At 34.8% G+C, this 27,110-nt stretch overlaps 1 protein-coding gene across 3 annotated transcripts in view; it reads right to left on the bottom strand.

Moving 5' to 3' along the window:
- Positions 1-27,110, bottom strand: part of IMMP2L (IMP2 inner mitochondrial membrane peptidase-like (S. cerevisiae)) — a 729,327-nt gene that overhangs the window by 159,683 nt on the left and 542,534 nt on the right. For all 3 annotated transcript variants that reach the window (XM_012721038.1, XM_004676950.2, XM_012721037.1), the window contains one exon: positions 17,081-17,183. In XM_012721038.1, coding sequence (XP_012576492.1) covers positions 17,081-17,183 — 103 coding nt within the window. The remainder of the gene's footprint in view (positions 1-17,080; positions 17,184-27,110) is intronic.

Here is a 27,110-nt window from a genome sequence, read left to right on the forward strand (position 1 = left end):
ATAGGCAGATGGACTGAAATACACTACTGAGGGGAGCAATGGGTGAGTTGGGAAAGGCCTACTAAGCCACATGGGTCAGCTCCCTGGCGAGGGATCGAATTTGTACTGCAGTGGCTTCCAGGAGCTTCATAATGCTGTGCTTTAACTAACTGCGCCACCAGGGAGAGCCCAGAAGTTTTTAATTGTAATAGAATTTGGTGCTCATGTTAGAAAGGGACATGGTCTGAAGGTAAGATAACCCCCGCTAATATCTAGATATTCGTGTTAGAAGGTTTATAAGGAAAGTGTGCTGGCCAGAAAGAAAGCTATTATGGTAAGAATGATGGTGACTTGAGTTAAGGAAGCAGCAGGAGAGAGTTAGGTAGGACAAGAGTTTGGGATGGATGATGGGGTAGAGCTAAGGGGCCATGCTGGCTGGCTACGGCAGGTAGGAAGCAAGGTGATGTCTAACTTTTTGGCTGGAGTCGCTGAGTAAATGGTGAAATGGGGGAAATGTAAGGAAAGAAGAGGTAGGAAGAAGGGGATGGAGAGCTTCATTTTCATGTTACATCAGAGGTGCTAAGTGTGGTAAGATCTGGAGATAGAAATATAATTAACAATAAAAACATTATTTAAAAGCATAGGGTCTCACCATAGCAAAGGATGAAATATGGCCACTTTCCACAAAATGGAGGGAGTTTCAGAGAATAATGTGAAGCAAAGAAAGTCAGAATGTTAAAAGCAAATTCTGGAAGTTTACATAATAGACTATAAGTAAATCACTGTTAAATATCAGTTGACATCAATATCCTGAGGACCCTGAGGGTAAGAGAAAAGGAATTTAAAAAAATTTCTTTAATTTTTTTTAAAAATAAATTTTGAGGCCCTCCCTGGTGGCGCAGCGGGTTAAAGCACAGCACTGGGAAGCTAAAGCCACTTCCGCATGAGTTCGATTCCCGCCTGCCCCGGAGGTGACCACATGGCGCAGCAGACCTCTCCTGACCTGCCCGCCGCTCCCCTCAGCAGTATCCATCACTCTGCTTGTTCTGCTCCCCACTCTGTCTCTGGTGAAGCCTCTTGCTGCCCCTGAGGCTCTGGCCTGTACCCCAGTTCTGTATGCACAAATAAATCTTTAAAAAATAATAAATAAATAAATACATTTTGAATATTTCTATATAGCCTTTAAAAATGAACTATATATATAAAAAAATGGGGCTCAGGGGCTGTCCCTGGTGGCACAATGGGTTAAAGCACAACACTATGAAGCTAACCGCAGCGCTTTACAAGTCTGATCCCAGGCCAGGGGCCTGACCAACCTGCTGCTCCCCTCAGCAGTGTATTTCAGTGAACCTGCCTGTTCTGCTCCCCACTCTGTCTCTGGTGAATCCTCTCATCCCCTGCACCTCTGGCCTGTAGCCCAGTCCTGTATGCCTAAGTAAACAAATATTAAAAAATAAAAATAAAAATGTGGTAGAGTAGAAATAAAGGTGGAGAATAAAATATAAAGTAAAGATCATTTAAAATGGAAAAAAAAAGAACAAAAGACAAGGGGTTAATTACATTATGGAGAGTTTTAATTGAGCTGAAACTTGGGACAAAGCTCAAGCTATGCCAAATTAGAGGTCTGGCAGAGAAGAATAAAATCTACAAGAGTCCTATTAAAAAGAGTCCTATTAAAAAGTGACTGGTTGTACAGGTTCAAGGAAGCCAAGAGAGAACATTTTCAAAATGTTTTAAAGAGGAAGTGGTCAACCATATCAAATGCAGCTGAAAGTCTGAGTAAGATGAATATGTGTAAAAGATCACTGGTTTTGGCAACATGAAAGTTACTCTCACAAACCAGGAGCCAAATGAATGAATCATTTCTTCAAAGACTAGACATCTAGCTGAGTTAAAGAGAAAATTATGGAAGAAAGGTAAGATGGTTAAAAGGAAAACGAGGATGCAAAGAAAATTCTACCACAGCTTCAGAACTTTAGGAGCTTTTAATCTTAAACTACAGTGAGACATGTGTCATACAACAAAAACTTATGACAGAATTTTTAAAATAGGTAGTAGATTACATGGAACATGTTTTAAATTAGTCTAAGTATGGCCTTAGGATTTATGACACAGGATAATAATTTTATTGTTCCTGATTAGGAAACATATGGGCTTTGTTAAAGACTTTTAATTAAAAAGTTAACCAAGAATCGTCAAGTCCACAAAAGCATGCTCCTAAAGCTGCCCCCAGGAGTAGCTAGCACTCCTCCCTCCAGAGCAAAACTGCCAAAACCTGGTGATTAATACCCACCTCCCACTTGTTCAGTATCCCAAAACACCCTTTGTCATTTAAATTATAATTAATTTGAATTTGCATAGATTGCAACTAGAGAACAGAATCTTGAAGCCACATAAAATAATCACACTTAAGTCTCAAGCAGAATCCATTCATCTTTTCTGGCACTTCTCCCCCAGTGAAACCACAGGAATCAAAGCTATTCAGGTGAGTCATGCTATAAAATGTCCACTTGACTTATGTTTAGAAAGATGGCACCACATAAAAACTTCAGAGAAAAGTGAGCCTTTGTGTCTTCAACCTTCTGCTAGACTCAAACTTCAGATATCAGACTAAAGCTAAGGCTAAGTTCCTGAGCTCTGAAAGTTGGGCCAGCTGCGAGAATGAACAAGGACACTTGATAGTCAGTACTTCTCAAACTGTTTCTCCAAATTCCTTCCCAAGATCAGCATTTCTTAAAGTGTGGTTCTTTGATCACATGCACTTGGTCACTAGTATTTAAGAAAAATAATCCCAAAGGTCAATTTTCTGCTAAACCACCAAACCTTTTTGAGTGTCAGTCAAGACATCTGCATTTCTAGTAAGCTCACCAAGTTTTTCCAAGGCACACTAAAATGTGAGATTCCCCAACTTAATTAGTTTGCTGTGGTATATACTATATAACTTTTTAGCCTTTTCTAAATTTTTGTTTCCCCAATTTCCAATTCCCTCGACACAACACTGACAACTAATTGTTAATAACTTGATATTGTGGTAAGTTCTCTGTTACACTCAAGAGCCTCTCAAGCTTCCTGGTCTGAAGACCACTGCCCTGACTTTGTGTGATACCAAGGACTCTGTTATGGCTTTAGATTTTGCTATTCCCGTTTCTGAAATTTTTGCCCAAATAAAATTGTTCAAATGTCCAGTACATGTCCTAAACACTTCCACCTCCATTCTTATGCTTCTAGATTTGCTCTCTACTTCTAGAAAGTTACTTTCCCACTTGCCCACATGTTAAACTATCTTTTCCTTCAAATTTTAACTCATGGAAACCTTTCAAATTCTTTCCTCCTGTGACTACCCACTTCCACATCTTCAAGATTTATCTCTGTCCCTATTGTAGTATTCATGCTTTCCACCTTTTTATGACATGACAACATGACCTTGACTTTTGTTTGCTAAATATACCTGCAGAAGTTGGGAAGAAAAACTCTTGTTTCTATTTTGGCATCATTAAGAACAAATGTTATTTAGCTCTGGCCCCTGACCACACTTAGTTGGTCTGGAGGTAGATTCCCCAAACTATGCAATCACAATGCTCAAACCCATCCATAGGATGATTGTTCCAGGATGCACAACTGACTCAAGTTAGTCCAATCATAGCCCTTTCTTGTCTAGATCTTGCTACACTGCAGTCAAAATTAGCAGGTTGAAGAGCAGTGCCTTATCTCTGGACTGAGAGCCAGAGGTCAGACTATTCTCTCTCCTGAACTTCAAACTGATATATAACACCAGGAAGCTATCCACAGTCATAGCCATGTAGCAGATTTCCCTTCAGCTTTGGAAGACCGTGGCATGGGGGCAACAGGCATTTGATCTGAGGGAGACTGGAGGTCACTCATTGAGCTCTCAGGTTCAAAACAGTGAAAGCAGTAGTCTCATTTGTCTTCAGGGACAAGTGAGGTGGCCTGGTGAAACTAGGGGGAATCATCACCACAGAAATAATTCCTTTGCCTGTCTACTGATTTTCATTCACTGTCATTCATTTTTCTTTTTGTGATGATGTTGAAGGGGAAGGAAAGGTTTTTGTTACATTTATAAAAAGTTGAAAGTAATATTTTCAAGAGATGGTATTTTTCTCTTTTTTGTTGCCTGTGAATGATGATTAGATTTCCACTTTTGAGAAAGGGGTAGAAGGGACTTGTGTGCATAGGGTGACCTGGATTTCTAAGGGAGAACAAGGGTCTTCTACTGTAGAGTAAAAGAAACCATGGGCTGCAAAAACAGAACATATGATAAGTTTTGAAGATTTTAAAATTCACTTTAGGACCAGTTTATTTTTAATTGAGCAGGAAGCATATAGAGTGTATTTTGTGTGCATCTGTAATGATTCCGCTTTGCATGATTCATGATGTTTTTCATTGGCTTATTTTAAAACTGAAGTTTTAGAAGAGCACATTCAAAGAAGAAATCACTAATCAGCGGCTCATGGTAATAGCCTATGTGGTAGAGTCAGAAATTAAAAATAGAGAATGTAGAAAATAACTTTATAAAGAGGGAAATCTTCCAGAACCTAAAGGATAATGATATATCAATTATGGGTAATGTCCTCACACACAGGCATATTCAATTTAAATTCTTTTCATAAAGGGTATCTTATTCACAATCTTACTTAAAACCAAATACTAAATTTCCCCTAGTGAGACAAAAAAATAGTATTGTGAATAATGAACTCTAAATGAATGAGTGAGACTGTGAGGAACAACGACAGAGTGGAGAAGCGTAGAATAAAATTTCATATTAATATGCTGTTATATAGAAGTTGTAGAAAGACCTTCTAACAGTCAAATAATAGCTTCACCTAAAAGGAAAAATACATCAGCTAAAGCATGTTTTAATTAAAATATAGAGAAGTACTATGTGACTATAATAAAATCAAACAAGAACTTACTCTTGAAAATTTATTTCAAGTTTTTTTATAATGTATACTTGTGAGACTCAACAGTATAAAACTGTTTGAAAAAAATATGGCAATTTTACCAGCTATGTCCATCTGGTTATTACATCCATGCCCTCTGATGAATGATCTTTTAAATGGCTTTGCCATTTTGTATTTAGTTTTCAGGCAGATCAGGATAATGCATTCAATCTAGAAACAACAGCCCAGTGAAACCATGCTTTTAGATTTAAAGAATATATCCCATTAGTGGTATTGGCATTCTCTATTCCATACATAATTTCTTTTTTTGGAAGACTGAGCAAATATCTTTGATTTTTTATGGTTTTTTTTTTGTGGGGGGGTGGGAAGTGGGAGGTTGTTTTTTTTTTTTTTTTTATTTTTAATGTCAGAAAAAAGCACACAATGAATTTTGTTTTAAAAACCTCTGGACCAGGTAGAGCAGGGGTTAAGTCTCCCTATTAAGCTATCATCAGCCACTGTGCTACAAGTTACATCCCAGTCCAAGGGGCTGACCCACATGGCACAGCAGGTCTCTCCTGTCTCACCCCCTGCTTCCTTCAGTAGCCTATTTCAGTCAATCTGCCTGTTCTGTTCCCCACTCTGTCTCTGGTCAATCCTCTCACCACCTCTGCACTTCTGGCCTGTACTCCAGCTCTTGTATGCATAAGTAAATAAAATAAAAATCTTAAACAAAATAAAAGCTTCTGCACCAAATATATTTTTCCTTGACCAGAGCCTACATAACTCATAATAACTTGTAGACCCAACATAATTTATGATGTTATTAGTTTTTTTTTTTATTTTTGAAGTGCAATATAATATACATGAACAACTTAAGTATAATACTGGCTCATTTGAGAAAAATGTTTCATTGGCCTGCTGCTTCCCAACAACTACTAGGCAGAAAGAGTATAAAGCCTCTGTAGCCAACCAGAAAATACATTTCATAATAAGGGGGTTTAAGTAGCTTTGAAAATGGTTTGGTTAAAGCTGTTCAACTACAAATAAATTCAATGGAGATGTACATAAAATTTTACCTTAGTGTGGTTGTTAGTCTAGCATATATCCTAGTTAGTCAGTAATTACTATCTTTATGGAAATCTGGCTAGTGACCAAGAAAACCAACACCCAAAAGTCCATACTGAATGAAGTACTATAACTTCCTTTCCTTCCACTGATTATAATACCCATGTATTGATTTTAGTCCTGCAAATTTATTTAAAGGGGAATTAGCTAATATAAAGCAAAATTAATGTGAACAATCTATACTATTCCTTCTGCAAAATTAATAATTTCTCTTTTAAAAATATCTTATTTTGAATATATCAAAATAATAACAATAATGAAAGACATTTTTTAATGTTTTTCCATCATTCAGCTTAGCAATGAGCTTTTTAGTTTATTTCTTTATCACTAGCCTCTGCATTGTAAGAATCACTATCACCTTTGGAAATACATGAAAACTGTAGACAAAGACTGGCTGAAATGTGAGCGTAGTCACTCAGCTGACAGGGATACACAATGTAAGAAAACAGAATTTGGATGGGATACTTGCCTACAAATATTAATGAGTCATAAGCAAGAACTGATTCTCCCTCCCTTTCTGGGGATAACAAGTCTAGTCACTATGAAGCATCAGCTTCTCATCAGGTCTGAGACTGCCTGCTCACTCAAATATCTCTTCAAGTTCTTTGCAAACTAAAGAAGTTTGGAAATATCACGTTGTCACTTTCAGTGTCTCTTTTCCATATAAAAATGATCGCAAATCCATCATTGTGATTTAAACTCTTAAATTTTAAAGTCTGGTCCATCAAACTGGATCATGGAGACAGTTCAGTATTTCAGCTGCTGAACTTCACTAATACATGTGCTGAGTAATTCTGGGCAGCAGAATCTAATACACATCTAATCAACTGTTTGTTGCTAAGGACACTCAAATCATTCCTCTTCACATTTTTATCGCCTCCACCTTAGTCTAGAGATTAATCATCTCCCACTTGAACTAATATTATCACCAAGTAATTGCATTTTCTACCTATAGCCTATTTGTAACCTAATCTTTCACTCATAATTTTCCCAAATCAGTCTTGCTGATATGTCTTTCTTACTTATTACCCTCTTGTCTAAAAATTAAAATGTTTCTTAGTGCCTCTTAAATTTGCATGTTTACAGCCTAGGAAGTAGTGTGCATGAAACGTAATGCTATATCTTTACATGGACAGCTGTACAGAAATGAAAGCCTCAACTTGTACATCAATTTGTTTTTTACAAAAATATATAATAAAGTTTAATAAGGTCTTATTTCAAAGTTCAGTTTTACTTATGTAATTTTGAGATTAATTTTATGTTCATTCGTTTTATTTTGCCTTTTGATTGTAAAGGGTACTTTCAATAGTTTACCAAAAAATTCAAATTTACTTTTCAGTTTTTTGCATTATTTTTCATTTACATTTTGATGAACATTAAAATTTCTAGACTCTAAATGCAAGTTAAAATTCTATTATATAATTACTACAGATTATGTGAATATCTTGATTAAGACAACACAGTGATTTACTTTTGAGTTTTGTGAATAAACACAATAATTTACGAATTATATGCTTTCATTATATTTTTTGCCAAACATCACAGGTCTTTCAGCAGAATATTCAGACTTATGATAATAGTTAAACTGATTCATCTTCACTATGCTTGCTGGTTTAAGTTATATGAAGTTATATTTGTTAAGATAGGGACATATTTAACATGTTTGACTTTATTGTAGCTACTAAATGTTCAGATGTATGGATCTCCAAACTCTATTTTCCACAAATACTTGGGGGAAACCTGTCACTGACATCAACTTTTAATATTTTTATTTAAGTAGTCATTAAAATTATTTTATGTTTCCAGTATGAAAGGTATAAAGCATAATATGATGAATATCTATATAATCAACACCTTTGCTAAAATATGAGTGTCCCTGCTTATTTCTCTCTCATTACATTCCCAAGCTCCCCTTGAGAGGTAATCACAATCCTGAATTTTTATTGCTATTTAAAATGGCAGATTCCTTAAAAGTATGTTTTCAATTGTTGATGATGTTTAGACAAGCTTGATTGCTGTATTTAACAGCTATTATACTAGTAAACTTGCAGAACTGCCTTCATAACACTGCAGCTTCCTCTTGGGTTTTCTAAATAGGTAATAACACACTTGAGAGCAAACGAAAAAAAAAAAAAACTGTTTAGAATCTTCCTTTCCAATTTCTATCTCTTTTATTTTATTTCCTTGCCTTAAACTGCTTTGGTGTGACAGTCATACAGTGTTCAACAAAAGTGGTAAGACTAGATTTTGTTTCTGACTTAAAATGGAAGACTTCTAACATTTCTTAAATATAATAGATACTGTAGGTTGATGATGTTTTTAAGAAGGACATAGTGATTAGAGCTCTCTACAGAAAAATTCTTAATGGCAGCAGGGTGGAATAGTACTGAATGATCAAGAGTCATAGAATAAGAGCCATTGTTAAATAATGCAAAAGCTGGGCGATTGACAGCACCCTTCAACAGAACAAACCTCTTGGGTCTGGTTCTAAACACTGAAAGAAGTAACTGCATTTATACTTACTTGGCCTACCAAATTAGACAAATGAAAACGTACCTCAAATCCATATGGGCTTCCTATGGATGCAGTCTATACTGATTCATGAGAGGCTCCATGTATTTATCCCTCACATGGGAAATAAATTACCCAACCCCTAATGGTCTTTTCAGGGCATTTTAATAAATATAACTAATAAGATATTAATTCAGGGCCCTCCCCAGTGGCACAATGGGTTAGGAAGCAGCAGGGCAAGCTGGCCACAGCTGCTTCAGTGAGAGTTCAATCCCTGCCCCCCCCGTGACCCACATGGCACAGCAGACCTCTCCTGTCTTGCCCACTGCTCCCCTGTTCTGTTCCCCACTGACTCTGGTGAATTCTCTCACTGCCCCTACACCTCTGGCCTATACTCCAGGTTTATATGCATAAAAAAAATAAATCTTAAAAAAAAAAAGATACTAATGCAAACCAAAGCCACTTTCAAAATCACCCACCAAGCTTCAGGGAAATTAAAATTTTCCTTAGAAAATTGTCTCCCAGAAGTTCAAGTAGCTTGATGATTATATATTAAAGGCAGCAGAAAGTTACTAATTATCCACTAACATCTTACAAAGGTATATTGTTTAAATGAGACAATAAAGGAGACACCCTGGGGACTCAGAGGTTAAAGTTTCAGCCCTATCAAGCTATGCCAGCCACAATAGCTTGGAAGCATGGGTCTCTCTGGTGGTGCAAGGGATCACATCTCAGAACTATGAAGCTATTGACAGCCACTGCAGCCTGAGCTCTATGCCCGGTCCAGGGAGCTGACCCTGACCCGCTGCTCCCCTGAGCAGTGTATTTCAGTCTATCTGTCTGTTCTGCTCTCCACTCTGTCTCTGGTGAATCCGTGCACTTCTGGCCTACATGCTGGTTCTTAAATGCATAAATAAATAAAAATAAATCTTTTAAAATAATAAAAAAATAAATTAAACAATTCAATCCCAAACCTTGAATTGCAATATTAAATAGCAGAGCTTTACTACATTGTCTAGTCTATGCAAACAGCAAATTGTTCTCCTTCAGGTGTCTTGCATTTTTCATTTTATTCTCCTGTGTAACTAAGTTATATAGACACCAATCAGCTCTCACAAATAATGAGATAAGGGTTTTAGGCCTACTTTAAAAAATCTAATAGCTTAATAAAACTGATAAATTAAAAAAACTTTTTTTGATTCTTGGCCCACTGTCAGTAAATATACATTTATAACAAAATGAGTATGCTTAATCTGTAACTAAATGTTCCAAAGGTATAATATCTGTCACAGAAATGAAGTTTGCTGACAATTCTATCTGAAAATGAAGTCATGTGGAAAGCCATTTCTACACTAACAGAATAATTAAGACAGAAGACCAAATTTGATTGATTGGTAAACTAGGAAGCTTAGATTGTCTCTGTTCTCAGAGGGCAGGAGTTGACATTATTTACTTCATGACTATCTCCAGCTGACATTAGATTTCCATGCTCTCTTTGTAAAACCTTGCTGCATTGGATGTCCTAACTGTACAGTAACAAATCCAACTAAAGACTAATCCTATAGATCTTTTCCTTGCTTTTTGTTGTACAGACATTTCTCTGTTTTGAATAATGCTCCAGAGAGTGGACTCTACTGAAGCTTAGCCATCTTTAGTTAGACAGATAATTTATTTTTTCTAAAAGATTTATTTATTTATTCATACAAGAACTGGTATGCAGGCAGGAGGTGTTGGGGGAGTGGCAGGATTCACTAGAGATTGAGTGAGGAGCTGAACAGGTGGTGGATTGACCAAAGCACACTGCTGAGGGGAGCAGTGGTCCAGACAAGAGAGGTCTGCTGGGCTATCTGGGTCAGCTCCCTGGCTGGGGGGTCAAACTCGTGCTGCAGTGGCTGCTGATAGCTTCGTAGTGGTATGCTTTGACCCCTTGCACTACCAGGGAGGCCTTAAACAGTTTAATTATAATTGTAGTTTTAAAAATTGGCTTAAACTTTTTATCAAACACATGCCTTTGGATACACTAGTCAACTGAAAATTATAACTAAACAAAGCCAGCACTGTTAAGAGAACTGTGAGGCTTCCTCACTGTTAAGAGAACTGTGAGAAACAGTTCAAAGGGAAAAAAAAAAAAAAACAAGATAAAGTTCTATGATTTTGAGAACCATAGGGCTGTCGTTATCTGTTGTTTTCTCTAAAACATAGATTATTTAAGTTCCTAATTTTTTTAATAAACCAAAGCATGTACTACAAAAAAATACCAATTAAAATGTAAGTAACAATTTTCAAAGAAAGTGTGAATAGAACAATTTATTTGGATCCTGTCAACACAGTCTAATGATCCTTTTCTTTATTGAAAATGGCTGATTTTAAATAAAAATTACTCTAGCTGCTCTAAAGAACTTACTCAAGAGAAAATACTACACTTTAACAATGAATAAAATAAAATGTCAATTCATTCTTTTAGGTCTATAAGATTATTCTGCATGGTATATGCAGAGAATTTTTCATGCAGCTGAAACCCATTAGCCACCTCAGGTGAAACTACTTCATTTACAAATCATACAGCATCTAAAGTGTTTATGCAACAGGAAGCTTTACGGAATAGTTATTATTTCACCCATTTCAGAACACACTGTTCTAGCAAATCTTTCTAGGATATTTTGTAGTTTTGATTCTTACTGGTTTTTAGTTCTCAAATGTCTGCACTTCCAGGCAGCTCTGTCACAGTAACCGTGCGTGGAGTACTTCTTATTCTGTTCTGTAGCTGCCTGTTTGTCTCCTCTTCTGGGCAATCCTGCCTTTCAGGGAGCAATTACATCTCAGTAGACCTTCATGCAATCTTGGCCTGCTCCTCCTAGGCATCCGGGCACCTACTGACTAGGTGACAACACCAAATGACCGGGCAGATGCTCAGATTCTGGCTACTCCATCTTAGTTACACGTTGATTCTTTGCCCTAATGATTTATGAATCATTCAATCATCTCTCCAAAGCTCCACTCTAGTTCCTACCTTTGTCATGTGATCTCAAAAATACCAAAACTTTCCTTCTCTTTCTCTGTCATTCAGCCTCTTATCTGTGAGAATCTTGTTTCTAGTTAATGATATACCATATTTCTCTTTTACCAAACGTGCCCATTGGAGAGGAAATATTGCAGAAACATGACTTAATAGTAAATCTCCTAAAATGCCCATTTTCCACATATATAATAAAATTAGTGCAACCTGTCACTAATTAATAAAATGCTTGCCTCTCCTTATTCAGTCCATGCAGCAGAATTCAATCTCAACTAATAGCAGAGGCTCAAAAAAATGTGTCTTGAAAAAATAAATGAAAAGCTTACATGATATGAAAATGTGAACTTTGCCCTTCTCCTTTACCTTTCCACTAGTTTTTAAAACTGAAGAATTTTTTGAACTTTATAAAGTTGGAATTTTAATCTTCATTTCAATGTTTTTAGATATTATAATTATTTTCAGACCATCAGTTCATTTAATTAATAATAACATTTCTATTATTCACTTACTCTAAAACTATCGTCTCCTGTTAGGCATATTTCCTCCAAGAAAACATTTTTATTTCATTAGGAATCTATGAAATAAGCAATTAGATTAACTCTTTCCAAATGACTTGGAACTAAAAATAATTCATATTGAGAATAATGTGAAGTTTCCATTCTCAGAGAGAGGCAGTATATCATACATAGTTTCTGCATCAAAATTGTTCAGTTCTGCTTCATAGCTCCTGCACACAAATTGTTCACAAGGTGACTCTCTGATCACAAACTTAAAAAATCAAAATAGTTTTATATATCTTGAAAGGTTATATTTCCTTTGAAATGTTTAAGCCGAACTTGTTGGATTTCCTCCCCATAATAGCATTCAGTCAGTGAAGCTAAAATAAATTATTTATTTTAGATACTGACTAACCAGAATTTCTATTACAACATGTGTTTCTTACAACAAATCACCATACAGCAAATAGTGAGAGTAGTTAGTGATTCTGACTTAGAGGCCTAAAAATGTGGTAGAAAAACTTCTAAGACGGAAAATGTACAAGTTAAATGGAGGCAAGAGGTAAGAGTCACAGTTGTATTTTCATAGAAATGAATGTCTGTGAGAACATTTCAAATATTGGTACTGAAGTGAGCATAATAAATAAAGAGCTGCTGCATGCATTTTTGACTGATGTAGTGTTTGCTCATTTCAAGTAGTTAAAAATTACAATCTGAGGCCCTCCCTGGTGGCACAAAGGGCTGGGACACGGCACTGCAAGCTGGCCATAGCTGCTTCAGTGTAATGAGTTCCATCATGGCACAGCAGACCTCTTCTGTCTCACCCACTGCTCCCCTCAGCAGTGTACTTTGTCGATCTGCCTGTCCTGCTTCCCACTCTGTCTCTGGTGAATCCTCTCACCCACAACACCTCTGGCCTGTACCCCAGTTCTGTATGCATAAATAAATATAAAAAAATAAAACCAAAACTACAATCTGAAAAAGCATATGTGGGCACACACACAAATACAAATATAAAATTTGCTTTTTATATTCTTTCCTTTTAAAACAAGTAGAAATTACATCAATATCTATTCTAATCAGTTATTTTGGGGAGTGGCCGAGAATAAGACTACAATATAAAATGTATTAACTTCATTTACATAGAAGTAGTGATGGCAAAGAGAAAGACACTTTCACAAAGCAAAGAGAACTACTTACCAACTACTGTAAGCAATAATAAACAAGTATTGCAAAATCAGATATTTTAAATATATAATCCAACAAAATCAAGTAATTGTATGCACTGAAAAATACGTCTAGACAATTAACAAAAGCTTTACAAAAAGACATAAGAGATGTCTCACACCAGAAATCTAAACTAGTCATAAATTAGTGATTTTTATTGTCAGAAAAAAAGGATGTATTCTCTCATTGTGTGATAACAATATATTTAATATTTTTAGCATGAAGATGTTATGTAGAGATAAATTCATAACTGAACTATTTTATACCCAATGACATCTCTAATATTTTTCCCTTTGACTACAGCACTATAAGACATTTTCATAGAACTTAGAGTCAGATTGAAACTTAGAAGTCATTTATTTTAATCAATTTTTTAATACTTATATAAAGTTTTTTTTATGACTATGAAGTTAATAAAAATTTATTTTTATTAACTTCATAGCAAACCTTTTAAAAGAGAAAAACTCAAGATATAAAAAAGAATCTAGCACAATTACAAAAAGAACTGGGAAAAATATTGCATATTCTACTATGTATTCATGTAAAACAATATCACAAATACTGTATTATTAAAATTCTTCACAAACATAATTTTATGACTACATAATATGACACTGTTTGGATATACTACACTCTCTTATTGTATAAGGTACTCTTTATGTGTGTGTATAGATACATATAATAGAGTATATAAATGTGATTTCATCTACTCATTTTATTATTTCTTTTGAATTCCCTCTTGAACCTAGATTATTTCTTTTGAATTCCCTCTTGAACCTAGATGTCCTGGCAATAAACCAAATCAGTAAAGCAAATGCAAACATAAAGATATAAATGGAAAAATAACAAAACAAACTAGATAAAACAGAATGAGACACCATTTTCCATTGTTTAGATTTACAACTAGAAGTATACTTGATTATGGAAAATGTCAGCTCCACTGTAATTATCAGTAGGCAACAATTTAAAAGGCACTAGGTAGATTCTATGATAAAATAAAACTACTATTCAAAGAATTAAAGCATGGTAAATGGATTTGGATAGACTTCTAAAGTTATTCAGGAGGGAAATGAAAGGCAAAGGCTTCCATCAATTTCCACAAAGTCAAGTCAAGCATCCCAGAGACAACACTGGCTTCCTTTAGATAGGGTGTTTACCTCACGAAAAAAAGTGCATCCCCTACTTATAATGGGAGAAATGAATCAACATGTCAGAAAGGCAGGAGCTTCCTGTCTACACGCATGCTGGTTGCTATGCCAAAAGTCTCAATTGAGAATACTGGGGGAAAAAAATAACAACTTTTGAGTTTGTATGTATTTGAAAATTTAAGATTCTTTTAACTTTTAAATAATACAATTTCAACCTTTTTATTATAAAATTCTAAAGTAATCAATCGTTCATGAATCAGAAATAAACAGTCTCTATACTCAGACTTCTCAGTTTCATTTTGAACATGAGGTTTTACTTCCTCTGATTTTAGAAATTGTGAAGAGCTGTTTTTGGTAGAAGTTTCTTTTAAGGTTTATCATGTATTTCATCACATAATCTGCACATGGTGACACTTTTCTTTCTTTTTCTCCAATTTTGATTTCTTTTACATTTCTCTTTGTTTAATTGGTCTGTCTAGGACTTCCAAAATTATACAGAATAGTAGTGGTGAGAGTGGACATCCTTTCTTTATTCCTGATCTTGGAGGAAAACCTTCAGTTTTCCACCACTAAGTCTGGTGTTAGTTGCGGATTTGTCACATATAGCCTTTATCATGCTGCTGTATCCAAATTTACAAAGATTTTTTTTTTTTATCACATATTTGTCTTGAATCTTGTCAAATATGTTTTCAGTATCCATTGATACTCTTGTTGCTGTGTGGATGAAGTGTGCTATGTTTATTGACTGCGTATGCGGAACCCTTACATCCCTAGCATGAATGACACTTAGCTGGGTGAATGACTTTCTTAGTCCACTGTTGAAGTCAATTTGCTAATGTTTTGTTGTATCTATGTATCAACTATATCATTCTATATTTTTATATTTTTGTGCTAGCCATGTCTGGTTTTGGATCAGGGTAATAATTTGGCCATGTAAAATGGGTTTTGGAGTAGTTACCCCCTGTGACTTTTTGGAAGAGCTTGAGAAGGACTGATTTCATTTAAGACCATAATCTAAAATAAACAATATTAAAGTGTTTCTCACAATATATGTATTAACATTTTAAGTACTATAGCTTCCAATTGTAATAAACAGAGATTCTCCTTCATGCAAGTTTGTTACTTTCACTTTTTTTTCAATAGATGTATGTCAAAGAATATTTCCATACTTGGTACACCTTCATAAGTGTATCATAGCTCAATGGTGCAAGACTCAGAAAAGGGGGCCAGTAAAAGCTGGACGACAGATATGATATACTGTGGGTGACAGCAATTCCATGTTTTCCTCTCCCAAAACATTAGTGCATATGATATACATTGGATCACAAATAATACTAATTATATAAATAACATTCCATTGGTTGTATTATTAATAAAGAAAAAGCAAACCAATCACAAACTTGTATTTTAATATTAATAATTAGTGATTTACCACACACCCCATATCTGGTAGCATACTTTTTTTGTTGTTACTTCATTACAGAGTTACACATTTCAGAGTTAACTAAAGTTAACCAACATTTTCATGTGAGCTTGGTCAACAATGTGCTATATTTAATAGATTTAATCTTACTGATGAGTGAGAAATAAAACTGTATTTAGATGACTTATTTTCATTTTAAAGTTAATACTATACTTCATATTTCTGGAACTATCCAAGTGACCTATATTATTTGTCCCCCATTTCATTACCCTTCTAAGAGTAAAATGTAATTTTTTAGTAATTGCAATTTAAAAGAAAGAAAAATGCCTTGCAAGTTTTTATTATCCTCATTGTAACTAGAAAAACACACAGTGGTCTCCTAAGTTTTCTTCCACTATCCACAACACTTACCTAACACAGCTTTTACGGTACTTTTAGACAAACATGAGTCATGACAGCAGCTCCTATAGTCAGAAAGCGGTCTCTCATAAAATGGGGAGCAAACTGTTTGAAACAGATCCCCAATATTTAAACAGATAATGTGGCCATATGTACTTTGTAAATCTCTGTGCAAGTGCTCAACATTAATGAAAACATGTATCATATATTAGCTATAGAAGAGTGATGGGACAAGATGCAAGTTTGAAACAAGCATTAGAAGCGAGAAATCAGGTATAGTTTCCACTTACTAAAGGGCCTTCACTTTAGTGATGTATTGTAGAAGTTTATAAATAGAAAATTTCTGTGTACATTCAAAATAAAAAAAAAAATTGGACAGTTTACATGGCCTAAGGAGGATATGGGAACTAAACAATGAGAAAATGTTACTTGCGAAGGTGATACCCATGAGACTTGTATTTTAAGCAAATGATTTAGAAAATTGATGTCTCTAGGTTTTACACAATATGTCTGTTAAACACTAATTTAAAATATAAAATACAAAGAATTTGTGTGGGGTAAAAACAGACCTCCCTACTAGGATGAGTCAGTCAGCCAATAGCACTTTCTCGCACTTCATAAAGAATCTATGCTCTTTTCTATGAAACACCACACACACATACTCACACACACACACACACACAAACACCATAACAGCTTCTATCATCAATGGTATCCAAAAGAACATTTTCAAATATAAGCTACTCCACTATAGAATTTATGGTCAGTTCTGACTGGATTACCTGGGTTACCTACCTTACACACCTTTGCTTCTACTTTTGAAATTTAGTTATATCAGCAATGAGGTGACTTACCGGCCCAAAAGAATTACTGTCGAAACTGTGTCCATGATGATCGCCTTCCACCCAAATGTGACCCCGGGGGACTTTGACATACCGATTTTTGTGCCCAATAGTCCTAGAAACAAGCATCATAATCATTAGAATAAGAATAAAAAGAAGGTCAAATAATTAAAATTCAGGAAGGTCAAAAATGGTGTTATAAAGACTGCCATACATTATTATGTGAAACATAAGTTTATTCCATAACATAACTTAATTTTTAAGTAAGATGTGTTTAGGACTCTATAAAGCTATCCACAATATTTTATGTTTATATTTTGGTAGGTAGGAATTTTGTGCTTAAATAAAATGTATGAACATCAAATATAATAGGTTACTATTTAATTCACAATATACTTTGCTTTTATTAAATTTAATAATCATTAACAAAATGCAATCTTTTTTTCTAAAATATGCTTTCACATGACTATTAAACTCTTGGTTAGCTGTAATTTTCATTTTTAAGTCAAGTTTAACACTTTCACAATCTTAATATTCTAAGACTCAGCAAAATGAAAGAAAATAATTTGGATGCTCTCTTGTCAGGTATCAGTGCTAGCTAAATATCTTTGATAAACACTTTTGGAATTCATAAATCATTTTGAAATGTAAAAGTTTTGAGCAATTATAAAATCTAAAGGTCAGTGATACCCATTTCATATTCATTTTTTAAACTGAAGTAACATTGGTTTACAACACTGCATGTTTTTTTTTTTTAAAGATTTATTTATTTATTCATACATAACTGGGGTACAGGCCAGAGGCTCAGGGGCGGTGAGAGGCTTCACCAGAGACAGAGTGGGGAGCAGAACAGGCAGATCGACGAAGTACACTGCTGAGGGGAGCAGCGGGCGGGTCAGGAGAGGAACACTGCATGTTTTAATAGAACATTCTATATTCTTGAAGCTTACAGGGAAAAGGAATACTGAGAGGCTCTCATACCGTGTTGGTAAAATGATTTAATCTTCTTTCCTCCTTTGTCATTTGGGGAGGATTTTTGTCAAATTTAGGAATAGACTAAAATGTTCATGTCTTTTGGCCTTTGTAACTTGACTTATTGTACTAGTGGAATATATATTTCAAAGAAACAGAAGTACGTACAAATGTTTATTACCAGCAGTTTTTAATATAGACCCCCTTTTTTTTAGAAAAAAAATACACAACTATTTCCCTAAATGTCCAACAACACAGAATTGATTAAATAAGTCATCATGTGAGCTATTAAATAAAAGGGATGGATTTAAAGTAAAATATCATTTCAATCCTTAATAACTAATTCTTTGGGAGACAGGGACTGTTCCCTTCTCTTTTTTTACTCCACAGCATTTGGGAAAATGTCTGCAGCTAAAACAGTCTCACAATAAATGTTGGTCGAGTGATTGAGGAAAAAAAAAAAAAAAACCCATTCCCAAAACTATGGTATTAATATCAAAAAATAAACTTGGCACTGTTTTCTTTTAGCATGGAGTCTCTACCTGGGCATTTTTGTCTGTTAACTATCAAGTTGTACACGTATAGAATACATAAAAATACATAAAAAGAATACATAAAAAGGAAAAACTACACATAAATTGATTCTATAGAAATTGAAACTATTCATTATGTAGAATGTTTTTTAATTTTCAAGATAATTTCAGTGTTGAATTACTTTGCTTTAGTTCAGTAAATCATTCATATTGTGGCCATTAGAAGCTCACAGTAAGTTAATGACTGCTGTTTATTTTTAATTACTACTGGGAAGAAGAGTTTCAGCTTTTCAAAGAAAAGTTAAAACAAGTTGAACATATCTTAACCTCACATATTTTGTAATATAAGTGTTCTCCAATTAAAATCAGTCAATTAGTTCTTGACATCACTACTGCTTCTATCATGAAATTGCTTCTAAGAAGTAATATCCTACATCAAGTGTTAATAAGAAGTAGGCCCTTTTGCTTAATTGCTGGCAAGGCACACTCTCCTAATAACTCCAAACATTTGTTCACCTTATTAAGCTGGCTATTTTGGATACTTAGAAAGAAAACAATTACCCATTTTGTCTCTTCAAATAATCATTCAAGTCAAATTATGAAATAAAACCAACATAAAATCATGAAATGGTAGGTTTTAAGTCTAGCACATTGTTTTGAAGAATGATATAAAATTTAGATTGGGTTTCAATGTCATATAAGCCAAGGACTCAAGATACTTCTCATAGAACATGAGAGTATCATAAAATACTAGTGACAGTTGCACAATTCCTTGCACAGTCTTATCTAAAATATTTACATACACTCTAATCCCATCATTTCCTAGCCCCTTAAATTGCCTTATTTTTCTTTATTGCACCTAACATTTGACAATCACTTATTGATTTATTTGTTCATCACCTATATTTCCCAACTAGAATGTAAACAGGCTTCATCTTTCTTTTTGGCTTACGCATGCACAGAGCTCTAAAAAAATGCTCTAGAGATATGTTAATTGCATGATGAAATGAGTCAATCAATGAAGAATTAAAGATTCTGCCACAAAGACAGAATAATTTATTGAAAAGAGGACAGGGTTCTGAAACAGACTGTTCCAACTTTAATCTTACAGTATTAGTCAGAAAAGCAATTTGCATATGAAACTTAGTTTCTACCTCTATTTACCCATCTATAAAATGGGATGAATAAAGCATACTCTAAGTTGAGGGCCCTCCCTGGTGGCGCAGCGGGTTAAAGCACAGCACTGAGAAGCTAAAGCCACTTCCCCATGAGTTCGATTCCCGCCTGCCCCGGAGGAGACCACATGGCGTGGCAGACCTCTCCTGACCAGCCCGCTGCTCCCCTCAGCAGTGTACTTCGTAGATCTGCCTGTTCTGCTCCCCACTCTGTCACTGGTGAAGCCTCCCAACTCCCCTACACCTCTGACCTGTACCCAGTTCTGTATGAATAAATAAATCTTTAAAAAATTTATAAATGATTTTGTTATAGTTGATATTGTTTTTTAAGTAAAGCTCTCAAGGAAGCTCTGATGTTTAGTAAGAACCCAATAAGTGGTAGCTAGTATTACTGCTATTGTCTTCCTTTTTCTACTATTTTATTTCATTTCATAATTCACAATAGGTTGCAGAATTCAACCTCTGCAACCTATTAGCAGCAATCTTTCAAAGTTACTTGAACTATGCTTCAATAATTTATTTCCCCATAGTTGCACTGTGACTAAAAACCAGTTTTAATGGTATAATAAGTGTTCTTTTTCTCCTTTTTCTTATGCCTCTGTGGGATGTTCTAAACTTGCATGTGAAAACACTATCTGCTTGTGCATATTCAAGTATACAGAAAGAAGAAGTTTTTTGTTTTTTGTTTTTTTTTTAGCAATCACTTGTAGTTTTGAATGTTCCTCACCTGGAGTGGTTTGTCTGGATGCAAGAAATATGTGAAAAAACTCTGAGCTACAGTAAAACCTGTACAGAATACCCCCCCCACACACACACAGTGCATATTTTATTTCTCAGGCTTCAGTCTACCTAAAACAAACAAACAAAAACCAGAGGGGGTAGGGAGAAAATGGTAGATGAACAGTAGCAAAAAATGGACAGAAAGGCTAAATAGACATTTTTTCCAAAGAAGACATACATACAGACAATGGAAACATTAAATAATGCCCATCATCACTTATCTTCAGGAAAATGCAAGTGAAAACCACAATGAGATACCAGTTTACATCTATGAGAATGGCCAATATCAAAAAGATAAGACAATTTAATCTTTGGCAGTGGTATCTTCCTACACTGTTGGTGGGAAAGTCAACAGGCCCAGCCAAGTGGAAAACAAGGTGAAGTCTTCTTAAAATACTAAGACTAGATCTACCATGTGCTCTAACAACCACCCTCCCACAGGTATCTACCCCAAAAATAGAAATTTGAAGAACTATACACATGCCCACGATTACTGCAGCTCTATCGACAACAGTCAAACTATGTTACCAACCTAAGTCCATAAGGAGAGTGGGGTAGATTAGAAAAATGTGGTGCATATATACAATGAAATACTACTCAAGTAAAAAAAAAAAAAAATGATGAACTCCTGCCATTTGCAATGACAAGATGGGAACTGAAGAGAATAATGCAAAGCAAAACAGGTCAGATGGAGAAAGGCAAAATACTGGTCGACTTTAATTACATATAGGATATAGATAAAATCAAATCTGTAACAAACCCTAGACAACTGACTGCAGAATTGAGACTCAAGAGGGAAAGGGGGACATGTGATAGGGAGGGGCACAAAGTGCTGGGATGGACTGTTGGTGCCTTGTCTGCGGTGTGCTATGAGAATACACGTGTAAGGTGCTCTATGAGTCCTAGGGTGGAGCCTCATATCACAGCACTCATCTTTTTTTATATATAATAGTTTATTTTTACATCATTTTGTGCATTTTTTCATCTCAGTCGTAATCCCCACAGGCTTCCCATCACCAAATCACCCTGACAGCACTCATCCTTTTATAAGAGAACTAATTATTTCCCACTTTCTCCCTCTATTTCTTTTTCTGCAGCATGAGGAGTTACACTAATAACATGTAGAAAAGTATTGAAAATAAATTTTCTAAGATTTTCAGATTTTTTCTAATGAAGACTAGAGATATTAGTTATCTTTAGACTTCATTAATCATGCACTTAAAACATTTTGAGGGTAATAATAAAAACATGGTCTTTAGCACACATTAAACAGCAGAGAGAAAACTGAATTTAAAAATCTCAATTCCTGGAAAAGAATTCATGAAAATATTTTTAAAAGATGGCAGGAACAACAGAAAGCAGAAAGATGAAGATGGCATCCAAACATATCGTGATCACGATAAATGTAATGAAGTAACATAGTTATTTGCAGTTTATAAACAGGCATAAATTAAAAGACTCAGAACCTGATGATAATGATGACAATAAATGAGGAAAATGATAGCTATTTTAATATCGGACAAAATAAATATGACTCAGGTCTCAGGTGAGACTGGACTTGCAATGCAACCTGCCCAGAAAACATCAGTAATGCTTATTTTATCATATAGAAAAATTCTAATTCAAAAATTTTAATGAATAAAGTTAAGCTTTGTTTCCTAAAACCATAGTCAGAGTAAGTATTCTAAAAGTTCTACAGCTCTCTTTGCTTTCATATGATAAACTATTTTATTTCTTGAGTAATATATCCATTCTCTCTTCTGCACCAAATACTGCCAATTGTATTTTCTTAATAATTAAATGTTGAAGCATGGAGTTGGCATTGAAAGGAAAAAATGAAATATAAGTAGTTAGTAGTGGGTGAATGTAAGCAAATTAATTTAACATGTTGCAAGGGAGATTAATCACCTCTGACTAATGATAAGAAGTTACACCGCTTAGGATTACATTTGGAGACACCCTGGTGATGGCCTCATCTAACTCCTCTGACAAACAGAGGCAAAGCCACAGTAGGTGAGCCTAGTCAGTCCCTGGCAGGGTGAACACTACAGAAGTTAGATTCCACGATTTCCCTTCCATTGTACCATAGACCTAAACTGAGATAGCAAACAATAGGTCAGAATAAGTCTCAACACCTTTACATTATAAAAGATGAACTCTTATTTCTATGTTGTAGACTAAGTGTCAGTTCATTAGAGCAAAGTTATTTAATTTAAATTTATGTATCTTTAACATAAAGTTGCAAGAATAATTTCATAAATTTAATATGAATGCTCTTAGTATAACTAAGAATTTTCTTAGCAATAAATAGTCCCAATATATATATTTTTTCTAAATTTGGATTAATAGAGAATAGTGTGACAATTATCTTAATATGTAGAAAGTTTTCTCTTGGTAAATATACATGTTTATGGTTGTCCATAAAAATCACTGCAATTGTTAGTGAGATTTTTAAGAACGATATAAATATTTACCAAACATCAGATTCCATGGTTAACTGGGCCACACATTTAAGGCGACCTGGGCTCTGTTAAACAATGCAGTAATGAAGAGACAGTTTATGCTGTAATATTGTGGCTAGTTTCTGAAAACTAACTCTAGAACTACTGCTTTTTGCTTTTTGGTATAATTAAACATTCATTCAATGACTAGTAACACAGTTAAAGAAAGAAAATAGTGTAAGATTCTGTTCCTTTTCTATCTAAATTATAATTATGGACCCTCCCTGGTGGTGCAGCTAGTTAAAGCACAGCACTAAAAAGCTAAAGCCACTCAGCATGAGCTTGATCCCTGCCCCGGAGGTGACCCACATGGCGCGGCAGACCTCTCCTGAAATGCCCGCTGCTCCCCTCAGCAGTGTACTTCACCAGTCTACCTGTTCCCAACTCTATTTCTGGTGAATCCTCTCACTGCCCCTGCACCTCTGGCCTGTGCCCCAGTTCTGTATGCATAAATAAATAAATCTTAAAAAAAAATTATATTTCATGCCATGATTCCAAACACAATGGAATCTATTGCTGTCCCAACTACCATAGATTAAATTTAACATATTGGAAACATATATAAGAAATAATTGCTGACTAGAAGAATAAATGAATGGATGCAAACTTGCTAACTGCCTAAGTGTTCAAAGGATTACTTCAGATAGGAAGGACATAAAGGATATAAAAATATGTATTTTCTTTTTACTTAGTGCTTTATTTCCCAGAGATAGACGTCATCTTAAGGGAAATGTTTCAGAAATCACTTTGTAGTAAAGACATCTGGTTATTGTAATTATATAGAACAATTAAATATTAAGTTGTTAATTCTGAAGACATTACTATGGGGTTTTCTATTAAATAGTCTATATGCCATTATAGTATATCCAAAAATAAATTATCTTAGTTCATACTGAATGAAATTTAAGTGATTATAACTATTGACAAAATTATAAATTAAATATAGAAAAAAAATGACTCCACATGGTTAAGAATGCATTAATTTTCATATATATACAATTAGGTTTTGCTAAACTGATAATCAACCACAAAAGAGGTTAAAATGTAAATTGCATAACCAATTTACCCATTTTTAAAATGGATCCTGTCCTGAATAGGAATAGTAGTGTATTATTATTGCATGCATGGTTTGCTGGGAAAGCACTTTAAATAAAATAGTGAACTTAAAATGCATAGTTTTATTTTTTTTTAATCAAAAATACTTAAAGTAAATGGTATTGTTGTACTTGTTTACAAAGTTCGCTCTAAAAATGATTTCCTGGGTGTCTGTGTCATTCATCATTTAGCTTCATAGGTTTTTCTCACATGCTGGTTGTATAGGGGGACAAAAACATTTCAGTGCTCTTGTTTGTAAGGGTTAATGATGTTTAATATTTCAGGTACTATGAACAATTCTCCAACTGTTTGTTCTGATTGCAGTCTTATAAACAACTTTTTTAGTTTACAATAAATGTGCATTATTTCATTTGTTATAAAGAAAAACAATGAGTTTTTGGATTTATTACTAGCAAATAAAAAAAAAAACACGGTAGAGTTAGAAATCACCAATGATTCTTCTTTAAAAATACCTTCTTTGAGATAGGAACAATAGATAACTTTGAAGCAGGAATGCAGTGTGGCAAAGAGAAAATTTGTGTGAGCTTCTGCGCTAGATAAGAATGTACTGAATCAATTTCTGCTTAGTTGTATGGCCTTCGCCCTTGGGAACTCAGGTTCATCCGTTATAATATGGGATAATAGTAGTTATCTGCTCCAGAGGTGTGATGAAATGTGAGATAATGCATGTATCATTTTAGGATACTGTTTGGCAGAAGAGACTCAGTAAGTGGTAGACATTATTATCAGAATTAGTGAATAATCTTAGATATTTTACATCTAAGGCATCTCAGCTAGGAAATAACTTTATTGTGAGTTATTCCCACAAATATCAAGTGCTCACGAGAATGAAGAATTGTGAGACATTAGAGACAAACATAAATAAGATACAGTCCTACCCTGGGAGAATTTATAGTTTAATTAGGTAAACAGATGATTTCAAGCAGGCAATTTCAACTCAGAGTGGTAAATTCAATGCTACAGGTGCAGATAGGGTCAAATAAGAAACCAGACAAGAGATCTCCAAATCTGCCAGGGCTACAGGGACAGTTTTTGGGGAAAGGGGCAGACACCTTTGATGCTTCATACCTGCATTTCTGACATTGTCAACATTCATAATAGGTATGAATATCAGCATTACTGGGCTATCAAATTTAAGCCAAAGGTAGATCATTTTTAAAGTGAAAAAATGTTTTAGTTAAACGGAAATAAGACAGATTAACTGCACAAAAGCATACAAACTTATATAAGTTGTGTGTCTCACGAGAGCCCTCATAAGAAATGAAAACCAAAGAAATGTCAAGACATACATGGTTTTTATAGAGGGTTGAACAAAGAAAGGCAACTGTTGAAAAGCAATTGTAGAATTACATGGGGGTGGTTAAAGGAAGATAAGGATTACTTTAGGACAGTTTGTATAGACTTCTCTCCATCTCAATTTTCTCTGCTTGACAGAAGGTAACTTTTCTTCCACGACAGAGAAGCCATCTTTCTCCTGAGAATTTCATCTGTTTTTAAGAAAAAGAAGGAACCAAACAGCATGTGCTGTTTTCCAAGTCTCTTTAAATCAAAATAATCCTGCCAAGGTATTATCTTTTGGGGTGGCATATTCTGTCACCCTTCAAAGGCAAAAGCAATCCACACTGATTAACAAACCCCACAAAAATAAGAATAATAAAAACAAGGAACAAGAAGAAAGGCAAAACCTATTTTTGACTTCTCAAAAGACTACTCCCCATCTGTGATCCAAATGAAGAGAGAAAGATGTTGTAGTGTGGGTAATGTTATGTGTTGGGGGCCGGGGCTGCTCTTTTCCTTTCTCACATGTCAACCATAAAGGAGCAGAAGGCACTCTCCAGCTGCAAAATCACTCTTCCTTTCTTCCTGGGTTCTCTTTAATCAGAGGACTTATTAGCCACCATTCCACAGTCATTAGAATGAAATGCGTTATCTTCTTAGGGGTGGAATTCTCTGCAATCTTTACACTTATTTCAGAGTCAATGATTTACTGTTTTGAAATAATGTTTCAGGTTTTCTAGGAACCAAACAACTCTCTAATCAAGGAACATGAGCTGACTGATATGCTTTCTGTATATCTGTTTTTTTTTTTAAAGATTTATTTATTTATTCATATAGAACTGGAGTACAGGCCAGAGATGCAGAGGGTGAGAGGATTCACCAGAGACAGAGTGGGGAGCAGAACAGGCAGATCTATGAAGTACACTGCTGAGGGGAGCAGCGGGCGGGTCAGGAGAGGTCTGACACGCCATGTGGTCTCCTCCGGGGCAGGCGGGGATCGAACTCATGCAGAAGTGGCTTTAGCTTCTCAGTGCTGTGCTTTTACCCACGCGCCACCAGGGAGGGCCCTGTATATCTGTTTTTTTATGGTGCGGACTACATTTTTTTTTTAGAACTCCTTTCATTAACTCTACTCATTATTTATCACTTACCACATTATGAAATCATCTGATCATCAAAGTGTAGTATGATGCATATAAATTTTCATTTAGTTTTTTTAAATCACCATTTTTAAAGCTTTAATTATCTATCAGTAGCATTTCTACACACAACTATATCACAAGAAATCTATTGGAATTCAGTTGAATTCAAACTGAGATCCTCTTTCTTCATAATCAATATTGTAAAATAGAGGTCCTAATCAAAGTCAACAGTGATTAGCCTAATTATCATTCATTTTTCTGGATGAATTTTCCTTAACATATCTTAACAGTTTCATCAAACAAAGTGTTACAGAGAGATAATACAAAAACTCCTGAAGTTACCAAACTAAATTTAACATCTGACTGCTATACATTATTTTTCTTTAAATGTAACTATATAAAAATGGGTTTTACAAAGAACAAAATTAGGATCTTTCTCATTCATGCTTTGGTCTACATGAGCTTGGTTTATAAACTCATTTATAAGGTCAGAATATTAGCATTCATATGTAAATATAAGGTGAGTAAAGTGTTTAAAGTTAGAA

Source organism: Condylura cristata, unplaced genomic scaffold (genome assembly GCF_000260355.1).
Source record: "Condylura cristata isolate star-nosed mole 26May11 unplaced genomic scaffold, ConCri1.0 scaffold00005, whole genome shotgun sequence".
NCBI lineage: Eukaryota > Metazoa > Chordata > Mammalia > Eulipotyphla > Talpidae > Condylura > Condylura cristata.